This window comes from Choloepus didactylus, chromosome 3 (genome assembly GCF_015220235.1).
Source record: "Choloepus didactylus isolate mChoDid1 chromosome 3, mChoDid1.pri, whole genome shotgun sequence".
NCBI classification, from domain to species: Eukaryota; Metazoa; Chordata; class Mammalia; order Pilosa; family Megalonychidae; genus Choloepus; species Choloepus didactylus.
The window spans coordinates 21,230,097-21,247,225 of NC_051309.1; the positions used below are offsets into that span (position 1 = coordinate 21,230,097).

A 17,129-nucleotide genomic window follows, 5' to 3' on the forward strand; every position below is an offset into this window, starting at 1 on the left:
CCTTCATTTTTTGTCTGCATTTTACCACCACCAAAATCCAAAAATTCTAAAAACTTAAAAAAAAAAATACACAAAACACTGAACTTTTTGTGGGAGGACAGGGGGAGGTGGTGAATTTTGGTGCTTAAATTCATTTTGTGCCCAAACCTGAACTGAACTGATATGAAGCTGTTTCTAATATTTATTTATTTATTGCATTTGTCAGAGTACACTAATAGCTCTATCAACATCCCAAATCCTGGTAGCTTAGCATAATGTTTATTTGTCACTCACAGCACAATGAAATGCAAGCGGGAGAGAGCTCTTTTCCACATTGTCCGGGGGAACCAGGCCCCTGCCACTTTGTTGCAAGGTCAACTAAATCATGTGACCTGAGTGGTCTCCACTGATGAAAAAGAAGTGAAAGGAGACTTGCCCAGGGGTTTCAGGGCCAGGCCTGGAGGCAGTCATTTCCATCCACTTCCATCAGCACAAACTTAGGGACGGCCCCACCCAACTGCAGGGGAGGCTGGGGATATGGCCTGGCCATGTGGGCACAAAGAGGAACCCATGGACACTGGTGAACACTAGCGGTCTCTGCCACCTTTATCATATTTTTGTTACACAAATATTACACAGTGGATTATAGTGTGCTGCTGATCCTGCTGAATGTAGTAAATAATATAGAATGTATGTACAGAATTATATTTCTAAAACCAGCAAGACTCTGAGTGACAAAACTTAACTGGCTCTGAAAACTTCAGATGAGGGACTGATGATTTAAGCCCAACTGCTAAGGACTCATTCTGGAGCTAGATGGCCTGGGTTTGAATCCTGGGTCTGCTACTTTCTAGCTGTTTGACCTTGGGCAAGTTGCTTAACTTCTCTGTGATTCCCTTTCCTCTTTTGTTAAAAAGGGGAGTAATAATAGCACCTGTGAGGATTAAATATGTTAATATCTATAATACACTCAGCACAATGCCTGGCTTATAATGAGTGCTAAGTGTCATTATCACTGTTGTGTAGTTATGGTTATTCATATTATTTTTAAGCACTTAGTACAACAACTGGCACCCCGTATTCTTTCATAGCCTCCCTGACAGAGCAGTTGTCTAGTCTTTTCTTGAATCCTTCCAATGAGGGCTTACTGTGTAATGAGATGACCTGTGTCATTATTAACTAGCTTTGTAAGAAAAATTTCCCGAGTAATAAATGCAGTGGTTAACATCTGATAAATACCGAGCATGTATTTGGTACCAGGCATTGAGCCAAGCCCTTTAGTGACATCAGTATTTTTTCATTCTTAACATTTGCCTGTAAGTAGCTTTGGTTGCTGATGTTCTACAGATACGAAGATAAAGGTCCAGAGGGTTTAGATATTCTGCCCAGGGTCTCATGGCCACTTGGTGGCAATGTAGGATTTGATCCAGCCATTTCTGGATCCAGAGGCTACCCTGCTTTGTGCTTTCTGCCCTTTAGCTTTTAGCAAATCAAGTAGAACACTTCCACATGCCTTTATCAGAGAATCAGGATGATCTCCCTGCTGAACCTCTCATTCGGTTGCTATTTCAGTTGTGTCCATTGCCTAATCGTTTCTGGTTTCGAAGGACTGTTTAGGTAGTTAATCAATTTGGAAAAATAACTGCAATAGTATAGTTGCAAATTGATTTCGATTTAATGTTTATTAATTTAGTCATGAGTTTGCCTTGGAAGAAGACATTTTACCAACATGTTTATCATATATAATTACAACTAATTTCCCAAATTAAAATCAACATCACAATTATTGGTATTTTACATGAATATTATAGTAACAATGTTATTCATGATCCCACATCATTAATATCAGACTGACTATATGAAAAATCAGATATGATGTGCTGTAGGAAATTGACAGTAGGTTTCTGATACATAATATTAATAACCATAACTACAAGGCATCAAATTACTGGTGGTTTTTCTCTTAATCATTCTCTGCAAACTAGCTATAAAAGTTTTTATTAGGTGAACTGAAATCTGTGGTTTCTGTGTTATAGCTAAATTAAGGCTGCGTTGCAACTAATCTTGTGGTTAAAATGGATCAAGCACTAGTATGCTTATCATGGGATGATCATGAACTGGCTTCAGCAGAATAAATAAATGTTCCAGGAGCTGGGGACCCACGACACTTTCGTCTGCCCTGTCCTCACTTGACCACTGCAGACTTCTCAGTTTGTACCTTCTCCTTAGTCACTACCAGCTTCTATTCTTTGCTTCTCAGTGTTATTTCTTGGTTAAGTTGTGCAAGATAACATTTGGAGATTCCTGGCCTAGAATCTGCATGTTGTGACCACTCTGTTTGAGGATTGAGTATGTGTCAGGGGCACTTTGCTGTCTCAGCACCTCTGCCCCAGGACTACTGATCGAATAGCAGCCCACAGGCTGCACCTCACTTTTTCCATCCTGGCTCCAAAACAGCCATTGTACCCAGATAGTAGCCATGTGCAAATTAATTTTCCCCTCTTAAACATGGCAAATTTTGTTGGAATGTAATTATGCCCATTTAAGTTTTATCTATCTATCTACCTGTCTATCTTTCTATTCTATCCATCCAATATCTATCTTTTCCATATTTATTTACTCTCTAGATATTGCTTCCCTCCTTCTCATCTCCATAGCCTTTATGGTAGTTTAGGTTTTCATTAGCTTCTATCTAGACCCTTGGAACAAATAACTCTCAATCGGACTCCTTACTTCCAGGAATATAGATCTGATACATTAATTTCCCAGCTTAAAATTTCTCAAGGATTCCTCATCTCCTAAAAGGAAGCCCAACTTCCTTAGCATCCTAAGACTCACTGGGATCTGTCCTTTACTTTCTCCCCCAGCCTCACCTGCTGGTTCTCCCATTTTCTATCCATATTCTAGGTGATTGACACGTACTTTCTCTTCATCCCCAGGCCTGATAGACTCTGCTCTGCCTATGCCTTATTCCCAACTCCTAACCACCCCAACCCCCATCTTCTTGACCATCACCTGCTTATCCCTTGGGCAGGCTTCCCTGATGGAGCCCCTCTGCTACTAGGAACCTTTCCTGCTGACCCCGTGCCATCATTCGCTTTCCTTTACCATGGCACTCAATGAAATTTATGCTGATGTGTCAGTGCATCCTCCTCCACTCCCAAAAAGCATATCCCCCAAATTACCTCATTTCCATTGTTTGCTTATTAAAGAGAGAAATAGGAATCATGAAGTAAAATAACAAATAATTCTACTTCCGAGAGGCCCAGCACAGTCGCTCAGAATATAAACAAATAATGGTGTATATTCTGTATATAGTTTTCCTAACAAAAATAAGAGGTCTTGGTCTTCCCAGCTAATCAGAGTTAGTGTGTGTTTTATTCTTTCAACATTTAGACTTAAATATATTATTATCTATATATTACTTGCTATGTAACATATGAATGGCATCCCGACATTTCTTTTTTTTAGCTCTGCAAACATCCAAGACATATTTCATCCTACTAGATTTTTATATACAGTATTTCATGAACAATGTATTTTCCTTTACGGAACACTTAAAGTTCTTAATAAAAAATATATTTGCTTGTAAAACTGCCAGGCTGATGAATAAAGCATTTTGCTATATTGAATTCCTTGCCTGTCTCCCCATTTCTGGGCCCTTTGAGGGCAGGGTCTTTAACTTTTCTTATCTTTGAATTTCTAAACTCTACTACAGTGACTGACATAGAGTAGATGCCAGTAAATGTTGGTTAAGCAGCCAACCTTCCAGAATTGTTGGCTAAATGGATTTTTCTGGTACAAACAGATATAAAGGACTAGAAAAGCAATCTGAATGTGGCTTGTAAGTTGCCCCCCTTTGGAAGATAAGGACAGCAGCTTCTTGAAAATTCAGTGAGGGGAAGGAGGTGTATCTGAGCTTTTTTTCCCCTGTTCAAAAATTATCAAACCAGCAAACTAAATCTTCCCTTTAAGAAGACTAAAAACCTTTCAGAGTGTCTACAGTGAAATGATAAGAAAATAGCCTGGGACTTACCTCAAAGCTCACAGCTCCATTGTGGTCCGTGTCAAATGCATTGAACAGAAAGTGTGCATATGTAGTAGAGTCTGAAATTTTGAAAAGGGAATATGATTAAGGCAGTGTTTCATTATCTTATGTAACACTTTTATAGCATGCCCAAACCTTCTTTTATTCAGGAAAATTAATTTATTCACCTCCTATAGCTTGTGTTTTCTTCCCATCTGCCCATCCTCTTTCAGCAGAGGAATGGAATTTGGGATACATAGGAAAAATCTACCTACACAAGGGCAGTTGGTGACAAATGTCCCCTGTGAGTTTCTGGCTGGAAACACTTTGCACATGTAGGATTCTTGGGTGACGCCACCAACACTGGGTCAAATAGTGGTACCATAGCTGGATGTGAGAATTAAGTGAGTTGTGTCTGGAAAGTGCTTAGTGCATGGTAGAGACTCTCTCTAGCAGTAAAAATAACAGAAAAACTGATAACAAAAGCAAGATGAGTTTCTATTGTTAATGTTCTTGTTATCATTAGTAATTTCATTATTTCACCTCTCAGATGAGGACGTTGGAACTAAGAGAGGTTGATAAACTTGCCCAAAGTCACACAGTGAGTAAGCAGTAAAGCTGGGACATGAACTCGTGTCTTTGACTCTGAAGATCAAGCTAGCCCACAACCAGTAAGCTTGCCTGATGGAATGGGGATGGTGGGGATGCGGGAAGTTTCTGTCACCATGTTGGCAGTAGTTGTAGGTCAGGTTGTTCCCAGTTGCATGCACTGAGAAGCCACTGCTCTGCCTGGGCGGGGTTCTGGCTCTGGGTAATGGTGCAACAGTTCTCGCCTCTGATGCCTAAGGATGTTTCCTAATGACATGGAGGAACTGAAATCCAATGCTCCTTCTTAGTTTGCTTCGAGAAAGTTCTGCCCTCATATTTTCTTCCTTCATTTTCTCCTATTTCTCCTTTGTTTTCCTAATCTCTGAGCTCTCTGCCTTTTCATTATAAATGTATATATTTTTTCGTATTGCTCTCTTTTCTTAGTGCACAGTTTTAATTTCTTAAGTGCTTCTTTTCTTGACCCTTGATAAAATTTACATGATTGTTTTAAATGTTCCATCTTTATGGGTTTTAGCCTTTTATCTTAATCTTTTTAAGTTTTTTAAAAATTGTAAACTTTGAGCTCATTGGCTATAGCCTTCTGCCTTCTATTTAAAATTTCATCTATTTCTATTTTATAACTTTTAACCTTTATTTTTATTGAGATTTAACAAAATTTTTATTCATATTTTACTTTATGCATTGCTTTTGTAAATGCTGTCAAGAAGCTAAGTCAGAGCTTCTTAAAAAGTCATAAAAGAATTGCCTTTACTCCAAATATGGGAGGTCAGAGGTCATCCAAACTTCTCTTCCTGCCCTCAGCACCTATGGCCTACTTATGGACTGCTTTTCCTTAAAGCTTCAACCCACTGGATGACACTACCCAAGGCCATACATTTCACAGGGTAGACTTTACTCAGTTTCTCAAAATGATGGTGGTGATTTCTTTCACCTCTCACCTCTAAACATGATATGAGGAGCCACTTATTTTTAAACATATGAATTATTATCACTATTTACAATGAACTAAAAAGGCACTGCAAATTGGGTCTAAGTACTATGTAAAATAGTAATATCCAAAATGGATAGCTGTCTAGTATTGATTGGTGGGAAGAAGAAATCAATTTGGATATGGGACCAATGGTTTAACTACAAGAAACACTACAATCATTGGAAGTCCCAGAAAAGAGTTATCAAGAATTGCAAACTATTTTTACTTGCAAAGTTGTTTTGCTCACAAAAGTACTTTTTCTCTGACTTCTTGAACTATTTATTGCCCTGTGGAGATATGAGTTGACAGGCAGTATGTTAAACTTATTTTCAGGGGAGACAAAAAGAGATTTAGCATAGTTTATAATAAGCTTCATTAAGCAGGTCTCTTACTACCCTGTTTACATAATCAGGATAAATTCCTTTACTTCAGCAAGCAGTACTTGTCGTGAATAATGGCTCAGAACAAACGATGTTTGCAATTTTTTAAAAGTTACAAAACTAGTTAACATGGGCATATGATAATGGCTATTAGTCTCAAATGGGGTTGTTACAACTTTAAAGCTTGACACATGAGAAATATGCTCTCAAGATCTGAGCTAATGTGGTCTAGAGAACTTCTTGGGGTTTTAAAAATTTTTTTTGGCAAATACCCTGGAAGTTAAGACAGTTCTCCAACTTTAATATACTATGTAGAGTGTGGTTGCCAATAGTATTGGGACTAGAGTCAGACTACCAGTATTTGAATCTCAGCTTTGTCAAAGATTAGCTGTGTGACCTTGGGCAAGTTGTTTAACTTCTCTGTGACTCAGTTTCCTCATCTACAAAATTAGAACAAGACCAGTAACATAGAGTTGTTAGGAAGATGAAACAAGATACTATACACAAAGTGCTCAGAATAATCACAGGCAGATATTACATGCTCAATAAATATAAGCTATTATTATTATTCTTTATTAGACAATCCATGCTTATTTCAGCTACATCAAGGAAATATCATCAATTCATTTGCAGATGTAATATGCCTTCTCCTAAAAAAGTTACTGTTTTTTAGAAAACTCTATTGTATGTCTAAGTGAAAGGAGTTCTAATTCGATGCAACTTCACCCTCAATAAACAACAGTAGAATTTGTCATGAAACAAATTGAGGCTTTTGATGAAGACTTTTTCTGGCAGACATTGGAAATACTGAACATTTTTAAAGAAGAGGAATGAAGCCACTGGCTTTGACTGGGCAAGAGGAAGGAACTAAGGCTCTAGAAGTGTCTGGCTTGGCCCTCAGCTGGACCTAGTGAAGACAAGGAAAACTGTTGGCAAAAGCTCCTTCAGTTCTGGTTTCATCTGACTTTGATCTTTTCAGGCACTCAGTAAATATTCACTGATAGGATGAAGTTATGATATCCTGGATTCTTAGTTTCAGTACAGTTCCTATACTTGTTTAGCACAGGACTCAAATGATATTACAATGATCTCTCTTCATATATAGCAAAAATCAATGCTAAGTTTATATACTGAGATTGGCTCAGTTTCTTGTGATTTTACTTGTGAAATTAAAAACTAAATGTTGAAATTTTACAGTTGAGGAAGAAGTTTATGGATCATTAAATAAGAGATCTTGGATAAGTTTAGCTATTTATCTGCATTTTTGCAAAGGTGGAAAATAGACGCAGGTAGCTTAAGTGACTCAGCTAAGGTCACCTAGTTCGTTAATGGTAGAGTTGGCAGTGAATTTATGACATTCCGACACCAGCTCTTGGAATTAAAGATCTTATAGGTTACCAGGGGTCAGGGTGGTGGTAGGGAATAGGAAGTAAAGGCTTAAAATGTCCAGAATTTGTATTTGGAATGATGGAAATGTTTTGGAAATGGATGGTGGTGATAGCACAACACTGAATATAATAGCACTGAAATGTATAACTGGATGTGGTTATAAGGGGAGGTTATATATATATATATATATATATATACACACACACACACATATATATATGGTATTAGAATACATTTTAAAAAAAATCCATGGAACTGCAAACCACAGTGAACCCTGAGTTAAACCATAGACTATAGTTAATAGTACTAATATAAAAATGTGCTATCTCCAATTGTAACAAATATATCACACCAATGCAAGGTGTTAAGAATAGGATGGTATATAGGAATCTTGTATTTTACACACAATTGCTCTGTAAAACCACAACTTCTCTAATTAAAAAAAATAATTAAAGGATCTTAGAGTAGAAAGAAAACTGAGGATTTTTTGCGTTTGACTCCCACAGTTTACAGAGGAAGAACCTAAGGCCCAGAAATAAACTATTCTAGATCCTATGCATTGATGGTGGTAGAATTTATACTCAAACTCAAGACTTTTGACTTAGTCCAGTGTTCTTAACCCAGCTGTTTCCAGACATTGATGATACTAAATAACTCCTTGATTCAAAAAGCCACTGATAGGCATACATTTTGGAGTATTTGAAGAAATGCACTTAACTATCATGTCCAGGTCCATGAACTGAAACAAATCCAGTTGAAGTCTTTCTACCCATCACAACCCCTACTCCCACCTAAGTTCAAGTACAAGGTAAAGAAGAAGGTCAATATATATTGAATATAGCATTCAAGACTGTTACTACCATGAGGCAGTTTTATATACATGAATAGTAGTTTTTATTCATTAAATCCTCTATAAATCACTCTGAAAATTGTTAGAACTACTGCCCTAGGACAAAAGTATTCTCATTGGATGGAAGGTTTTTGCTTTTGTTTTCTTAGATCTTTATGTCTGAAGAACTCAACCATGTACCTCACACACCGTCACTGCTGAGGAAATGTTTGTTGGCTTCAACTTCTGAGTTGAACTCAGTTATTCATTCTTTTAACAGTTGTATATCAGGGTGTCTAGATCCAAAGTGTTCCAGTTTGCTAATGCTGCCATTATGTACAATACCAGAAATGGATTGGCTTTTATAAAGGGGGTTTATTTGGATACAAAGTTACAGTCTTAGGGCCATAAAGTGTCCAAGGTAAAGCATCAACAGTAGGGTACCTTCACTGGAGAAAGGCCATTGGCATCCAGAAAACCTCTATTAGCTGGGAAGGCACGTGGCTGGCGTCTGCTTGCTCCCAGGCTGCTTTTCAAAATGGCATTCTCCAAAATGTCAGCTTTCAATGGCTATCTTCAAAGTGTCTCTAAGTTGCAGCAAGCATCTGGGCCTGTGTGGCTCTTTATAAAGTACTCCAGTAACCAGTCAAGATCCATGCCGTATGGGTGGGTCCACACTTCCATGGAAACATTCAAGCAGAGGTCACACCCTAACCAAAGGTGTCACTCACAGTTGGGTGGGTCATATCTCTATGGAAACAACCTAATCCCAATATCCCATGAGATTGGATTAAAAGATCATGGCCTTTTCTCGGGGGACATAAAGTAAGCACACAAAGTAAGCAGTGTTCCTACAACATGAACCTAAGAAGCTACAATTTTCATGGGCTTTAAAAATGCTTAATGAGCTAAGAGCTGACACTCTAAAGCTTTTCCTGCACATGGAATTGGAAAAGTATTGCTGTAACTATAAGGATAACAACACCAACAAGCCATTTCTTGTTTGTTTTATGGTAGACATACTTCATCGCCTACAAACCAGAGACTTCTGTGCCCAGTCCAGATGCTCTGACATCCAGAACACCAAATATGTGCTTGGTAAACTGCCTAGCTAAGCAGGTGAGGAAACTAAGAGCCTCAAGCAATAAAAATTGCAGGGAGTTCTCTAGATAAAGCAAAGTATTTTCTGGAGAAAACGGCGATACATGATTTACAGACCCATCATTGTTAACTGCTCATAATGAGAGAAACCTGTTGCTTTCAGACCATCAGACTAAATAAATGGTGACTCTGTGGAAGAGTGAGGATGGCCATAACAACATGAATTTTCCTGCCATCAGAGATTATATTCTTTCTTAGGACATTTTTCCTTTTCTAGCAGTACTGCAAGATACAATTTGCATGCATGATATTAATTTTATAATTGGAAGTCATTGTTCTTTAACACGTTTCATTTCCTTCAGTAATGCATGGCACTTTTAGATTTATGCATTCAATTAACATGAATAATCAAAGAATTTTTAAGAGTACAAAAGTGATTTGTCCTCAAATCCCTTTGGATTTGGTAAAAACAATCCTTTGCAAAAGATTGTGCTAAAGTAGATGTTCTCTAATGCAGAGATGTTCTTCTTCAAATGAAGATAAAATTTTAATGTAAAGCTGTATCCAGTTTGCAGCATGTATTAACTTTCATTTGAGATAAATAATCCAAGGATAACTCTAAGATTTCAATCTGAGCTAGGTGCTTTGATAAGTAACATGTTGGCAGATACCTAGATAGTAAACATAATTTTTCTTCAAAAATTCCATGGGTTTTAAATAATTTGGAAATATATGATGTAACTAAAGGATATTCCAAATTGATCTTTCATTAATGGTGACTATGGACCCACTACAATCCTGGCATCAGGAGATGCAGCCAACTTGCCTCTGCCTGTTGGATCAGGCTTCCACCATGCACTGACATTGGGGATAGGGTGCAGTTGTTGCCATCCACTGTCTTAGTTCCCTAGGGCTGCTGTAAAAAATTACCACCACCTCTGTGGCTTAAAACAACAGAAATTTATTCTCTCACAGTTCTGGAGGCTAGAAGTTCAAAATCAAAGTGTCATCAGTGGCATGTTCCTGCTGAAGGTTCTAGGGAAGAATTGTTCCATGCCTCTTCCTAGTTTCTGGTAGTTGCCAGCAACCACTGGCATTCTTTGGCTTGTAGCTGCATCACTCCAATTTCTACTTCTCTCTTCACATGGCCATTGTGCAGTTTGAATATATTATGTCCCCCAAAAAGCCGTGTTCTTTGGTGCAATCTTGGGGGGCAGATTTATTAGTCTTTTGATTAGGGTGAAAACTTGTGATTGAGTGTTTCCTTGAAGATGTGACTCACCCAACTGTGGGTGATACTTTTGGTTACATTATTTCCATGGAGGTGTGGCTCTGTCCATTTAGGGTGGGTCTTCATTAGTTCACTGGAGTATTTAAGAGAGAAACTGAGAGCCGACACAAACCCAGATGCTTGTTGACACTTAGAGATGCTTGGAGATGTGGACAGAAGGATGTTTGGAGATGCTAAGCTAAGAGATGAACCCCAGAGTTCGCCCTGGAGAAGCTAAGAGAGGACCCTCAGATGCTTAGAGAGAAATGCCCTGGGAGAAAGAATCAAGGATGCAGAGGAGCTGAGAGACAGGAGGCAAGACAGAAGCCCAGAGACATTTTGGAGAAAGCCATTTTGAAACACAACCTAGGAGCAAAGGACCAGCAGATCTCGGCCAGGTAACTTCTCAGCTGACAGAGGTGTTCCAGATGCCATTGGCCTTTCTTCAGTGAAAGTATCCTCTTGTTGATACCTTAGTTTGGACACCTCTATGGCTGTAGAGCTATAAATTTGTAACCTAATAAATCCACTTTATAAAAGCCTATCTCTTTCTTGTATTTTGCATGATGGCAGCTCTAGCAAACCAGAACAGCTATCTTCCCTTTGTGTGTGTCTTTGTTCCTGGGTTTGACTCTCTCCCTCTCCTTTCTCTTATAAAGATGCCAGTATTGGAATTAGGGCCATCCTAATCCAGTATGAGCTCGTCTTAACCAATTAGATCTTGAAAGACTCTTTTTCCAAATAAGGTTACATTCGGAGGTTCCAGGTGGACATTAATTTGACAGGGATACTGTTCAATCTACTATACCTATGGTATATCCAAATCCATGAAATCATGGCTTGCCCTTCATTTTCTCAGAATTCTAATTTAATTCTTATAAAAGACCCTCTTAAAAGAAAATTTCTGTTTTAGTAATCCATATATGAAATGTCTTAAAACTAGTAAAACACCACAGAAAATGCTTTGAACACTAAAAAGGAATCTAATTTTTGTCTAAAATGACTAATATTTGTCATACACTTTACAAAATGTGCTTTGCAGATATTCTGTTTTACGTTCTAGCCATGTATGATGTGGGTGACATTCATTCATTCATTCATTCATTCATGCAATAAGGATTTGTCAAAGTGCCACTAAATGCCAGTCACTCTTCCATACAGCAGGGAGCAAAACAGAAAAAAACCTTCTGTTCCCTTGGAGCTGACATTCTAGTTGGGAGAGAGACAATAAACAACAACAAAATAAGTAAAATTTATATTATTAGGTGGTCTGGAGGACTAAAGAGGAATATAAAACAAGAAAAGAAGATAGGTAATGTTTAAGGGGTTGCACTTTAAGATAGGGTGGCCAGGGACAGCCTCTCTAAGAAGGTGGCAAATTGAGTGGAGGCAAACAAGTTGAGATATTGAGCTAGATATTTGGTAGAAGAGAGTTTCAGGTTTTCTCTATTCCACATTAACTCTATTCTTAATTTTTTGAGAAACCACCAAACTGCTTTCCACAGGGCCTGCATGATTTTCCATTCCTACCAATGATGTACCAGGGTTTCAGCTTCTCTCAGAAAGATCCTTTCTCTTTCTCCTGTCTTCTGGGACTCCCAATACAGATGTACTGGTGTGCTTTATGGTGTCCCACAAGTTGATTAGGTTCTGTTCACTCTTCACATTCTTTTTTCTCTCTGCTCTTCAGATTGAATAATTTCAGTTGTCCTATATTCAAGTTCACAGATTCTTTCTTCTGCCTGTTCAGATCTGCTGTGGAACCTCTTTAGTGGCTTTTTAAAAATCTCAGCTGCTGTACTTTCCAGCTTCAGAATTTGTTCAGTTTCTTTAAAAAATTTCTTTTTATTGAATTTCTCCTTTTGTTCATATATCATTTTCCTGATTTCCTTTTATTTAGGAGAGTTGACTTAACATCTTTGATTACTAATTCCAATGTCAGGGCTTCCTCAGTGACAGTTCCTGTGCTTTATTTTTGTTCCTTTAGATGGTCTCTCTCTTCCTGTTTCTTTTATGCCTCATGATTTATTTGTTTAAATTTTGATGTGTTAACCTAGGAAATCAGATTTTCCTCCTTCCCCAAGGTCTGCTTTGTTGTTGGTATTGTTGTTTTAATCATTAATATTGGTGAAAACTTTAGTGTAAACTGGCTCTGTGTTCTCTCTCAATGCTTAGCCCAGCTTATATTGAGCCCATAGAGCAGCCTGAGGTAAACATTTAGTTTCTTCTGGGTTTTTCTGGGCATGAGTCTTGCCCTTGGTGTGCACAGTTAGCTTTTATTTCTCCAAGATGCATGACTGCTCCTGGGTATCCTAAACAATCCCCCCCAACCACTCCCACCAACACACACACTCTGCCGTGCCAATGAAAACCCTCTTTCCCCTCTCCCCAGCTTCTCCTCCTTCTGGGCCCCAGGTAGTGTACCGTATGTCTCAACAGCAATCTTTCACACCAGGTAGCTGCAGTTTACTCAGTTCTGTGCCAATTCTTCATACCACTTCCTTGCCCCCAGTGAGTTCCAGTTTACGTGAAGTAGAAGAGTACCTTGAGTCAATATTTCAGGGTCCCACTAGCTGGGTTGGAACAGACATCCAAACACACTAAATTTGTGCATTAGGTGTGCTATGTTTACTCCATAGCCCCACACCAGTGTCCTGCACTGAGACAACGGACCACCATCCCACAGACTCAGTGAAGCCAGGAGAGGGGCTGGGGCCAGGGGAGTAAATGTGCTATGCAACTTTTCTACTGTTTTTAGGTTGCCTTTTTCTTGATTACACATTTGCTTGGTTACTGTTACACTGACTATTTTCCAGAGTTCTGGGAAAGTTGGTTCTGATAGTTTCTGCTTATTTTTCAATGTTACTGTTGGAAGCGATGTGTGTTAGGAGCTCCCTACTACGCCATCTTGCTGACACCACTTCTTTGGCTACAGTTTTTAATATCTTTATTCTCTCTCAACTGTCAGTCTCTCCTTCATGGACTCCTTTTTCTTGTCAGAACCCTTCAACCGAAGTGTCTTGGAATTTCATGGTGCCCATTGCTTTTTATACTCCTCCCAGTAACTTCCTTAATGTCCTTGCCTGCAATATTTCCTACCCCAAGTTAATCATCCACCTGCCATCAGAGGAGTGTATATAAAACACAAGCCTGATCATGGCACAGCCTTCTTAAACCCATCAGTGGCTTTGCATCTCCTCGAGGATAAAGTCCACATTTCTTAATATGGCATGCATGACACCCTAGGACCTTTCGCTTTCCATCTTCTCTCCCTAGGCCAACCATACCCCAATCCTGGCAGTTCCCTGTGCATGCCCACCTCAGGTTTAATGCCCTGAGCCTTGGCTTATGCTCTGTTTGCTTGGACCATCCCTCTCTACTCTGAAAACTGGAACACACTGCACTGATCAGTACAAACTCGCCTGAGCTGTGTGATGAGGCGGTGGAAAGAGTATAGGCTCTGGAAACAGTTAAACCTCTCTGTACCTTAGTTTCCACATTTCTAAAAAGGAGAGGATCATAGCCAGGCATTTTGGATGGTGAAAGATAATGCATGCTAGAGACAGACATATTTTAGACACCTCATGAATGGCAGCTACTTCTGCTCAGGTTCAACGTATCTGTGAAGCTTATTTTTATGTCTTCCCTGTTTTTCAGCTAATCTGATTACACTGTGTTCTCATACCATTTTTAAAACTTCTTATATTCCTTCACATTTATACTGCCTGTTGACATTGTCTATCTGCTACACTAGACTATGTATGAGGCTATTTGGGGCAGGGACCACATCCTATTTGTCCTATATGCCTTACATTATCAGCACCTAACACAGCTGGACACACAGCAGGCAGTATGACTAGTTTGATGTAGGCATCTTCTTAGATGATGGAAAGAGAAATGATAAAGTCCAGCTGCAAATATATCTCTTTACACAAACATTTATATGTGTTAACATTATACTACCCTTGGGTTTTCCCTTCCAATTAATCTCTAGTATTAATTTCCTTGTACTGGGAGGAGATGCATAACAAAAAGCTGCTGAAAGGGAGAGAACAGCTGAAAGTGCACTGGGTTAGGCTATAAAAAAATCTGGGTTCTAACCTAGATCTGCCACTTAGTAAATACATGGCCCTGAGCAAGCCATTTAATTTTCTAAGCCCTAGATTTCACATCTGTAAAATGAGGATAATTATATTTGCCCACTTTTGAGGGTTGGGGGAATCAGATGAGACCTATAGTATATGTGAGAGAGCTTTGTGGCACATCTGTGTACCAAGTCATTACAATCAGAACGCCCTGTGCATTTAATAGCCATAACATCAAGCATACGTTGATACTACCAGTTGTGTGCAACTGAAGAGTGACTCTGGGGTATTTGATAACTTTGTAACTAGCTCACTTTTATGATAACATTGAAAATCATATGCACTTGCATGATGTACTAAGTCTTTTGCATAAAAATTAAAAATGTAGAGTCATGGCATGAAAAATTAAACCAAATTCAAGATTGTAAGCATAATTCTAACTCTGAGAATATATGAACAAGTCCACATTTGTACTTACCTCCCTGTGGAAAGAACTGAGAGTAAATCTCTTTGAAGGTTTCTTCATTAACAACACCACTGGGGCATTCCTAGAGAAAATGACAGAGAAGCATAATGAGGCAAAGTGTTCATAATGCTTATTTTTGGAGCATTTTTGAAACAGAACTGTCAACCACGCCAAGCTTCACCAAGAAACTTAACTACCCATCTATTATTACTTTATTTTATAGATAAAGGCACATTTTAAACTTCTGTTTATTCTAGTTCTCACAGAACGAAAAAAAAGCACAGATGTAAAAATGTTTGTATAAGCATCAAAACTGGTCTGACACATTCAAGAACACATTGCTGATTTTAGGAACACGTATGTTTATTATCAGCAAGGTAAGAAGAAATCATGTTGTTTTTCAGGCAGCAAGGATATTGCAAGATGCCTATAACATGGGCTCTGTTGGATCTTGGTCCTGTGTCCTCCGGAGGTTTGTTGGTTTCCTGTAATCAAGTTCATTGAGAAGATACGTGACCCATTTAGATCTTAGGTGGCCCAAGAAGCTTCAAGACAGCAATAGTTACTAACTCCCATCAATAAGATTTCCTGGAATACATGATTGCATGACTTTGTAACAAGTGACCCTGGATGAGACGGGACCCAAAATATTTTTGACTTTCTGGAGAGAAGTTTCCTAAAAGAAACAGACATGGGCTTAATGCATTCCCACCTGTGTCCCATGGATGGGGTTATGTAAGACTGACTGAAAATGACCTTGAGAACTGCACTAAGGTCAGACTACTGACTTGGTGGAGCCCTAGAGCACCCCTCTGAAAATTGAGTTGGCATTTTGTTGAAAAGAAATGTCAAAATGTCGGAAGAAGGTTGCCTTGGTGCAGAAAATGAGAACTAAGCAAGTGGACCTGAGACTCAGGTCAGGGAAAAACTTCTCTACTTCCTGGAGTTACAAAGACAGTGTAGTCAGGCATCTGAGGTGTAGAGACTCCTGGAAGATTGGAGATGGACAACTTCACAGTAGTCCAACAGCAAATCACAGGTGGGATGTTAATTGTCCATTGCAGGTAGGAAAGAGATAAGCTCTGTTCATTCTTTTTTAGTAGCTTCCTGCAAATAGTCTCATCTTACCCAAGCTCCCCTTGCTTCAGTTGTCGCAGCATCTCTACACTCCCCGTTTCCCCAGGACTAAGCTCAAGGTGGACAATCAGGGGTGTGCTAACTTCCCAAGAGAACTAACTTTGGACAGATAAATATTTGATTTTATGTTAAATTTGACACTATCCCTGGTGTCTTCACCAAACTTCTCTTATGGTTTTTAACCATTAAAATCATTGTTCTCTCATTAATAACCTTAATTAATTTATTTGATCTTTCTTTATTCCAATAAGTCAGTTACTCAATACTTATATGCTTCACATGAAGAACTTTGTATTTGTCATTCATTGGTTTGAATGTAGGAACTCTGATACATTAACATGATTTTAAATTATAGTTTTAATGTGAATTTGTGTTTACAAAGCTTGTTTTACTTTCTCTCATTTGATCATTATAATACATCTGTGATTTAGGTAGCCAGTAAATCTCCATTCACAGAAGAGGAATCGGAGGTTCTGAGTGGTAAAGCACCCTGTTAATCAACTGGCCAGTGGGAGAGCTGGAATGTGTACTTGGGACTTTATGCTACCACATGGTCTCAAATTAGGTGAGCCCTATGGAAATAATGTTGGCCCCAAGGACCTAGGAGGATTTCAGCAAAGATAACCAAAAACAAATGAGCAAAAAAACAAGCAAACACATGGACAATCAACAACTTCAACACCAAAAAAGGAGAGAAGATGACATGAATATAGCTGACCACTCAAAAATTTTTATTAAAATGACTGCTTAGACTCTATCTAGTTGGCAGCAACAGAACCACATTTAAGTGCAAATAAACATTTGGTAGTTGGTCCCTCTTATACATGGAAATTGTGATTTATTGGCTATTTGACTCTGAGCCATCTGCTTAGGATAGTAAGAAAAGA

At 38.7% G+C, this 17,129-nt stretch overlaps 1 protein-coding gene across 7 annotated transcripts in view; it reads right to left on the reverse strand.

Annotated features, from left to right (window-relative positions):
- Positions 1-17,129, reverse strand: part of KCNIP4 (potassium voltage-gated channel interacting protein 4) — a 1,211,769-nt gene that overhangs the window by 22,202 nt on the left and 1,172,438 nt on the right. For all 7 annotated transcript variants that reach the window (XM_037829499.1, XM_037829495.1, XM_037829498.1 and 4 more), the window contains 2 exons: positions 15,118-15,187; positions 4,016-4,086 (listed from right to left, as the gene is read on the reverse strand). In XM_037829499.1, coding sequence (XP_037685427.1) covers positions 4,016-4,086; positions 15,118-15,187 — 141 coding nt within the window. The remainder of the gene's footprint in view (positions 1-4,015; positions 4,087-15,117; positions 15,188-17,129) is intronic.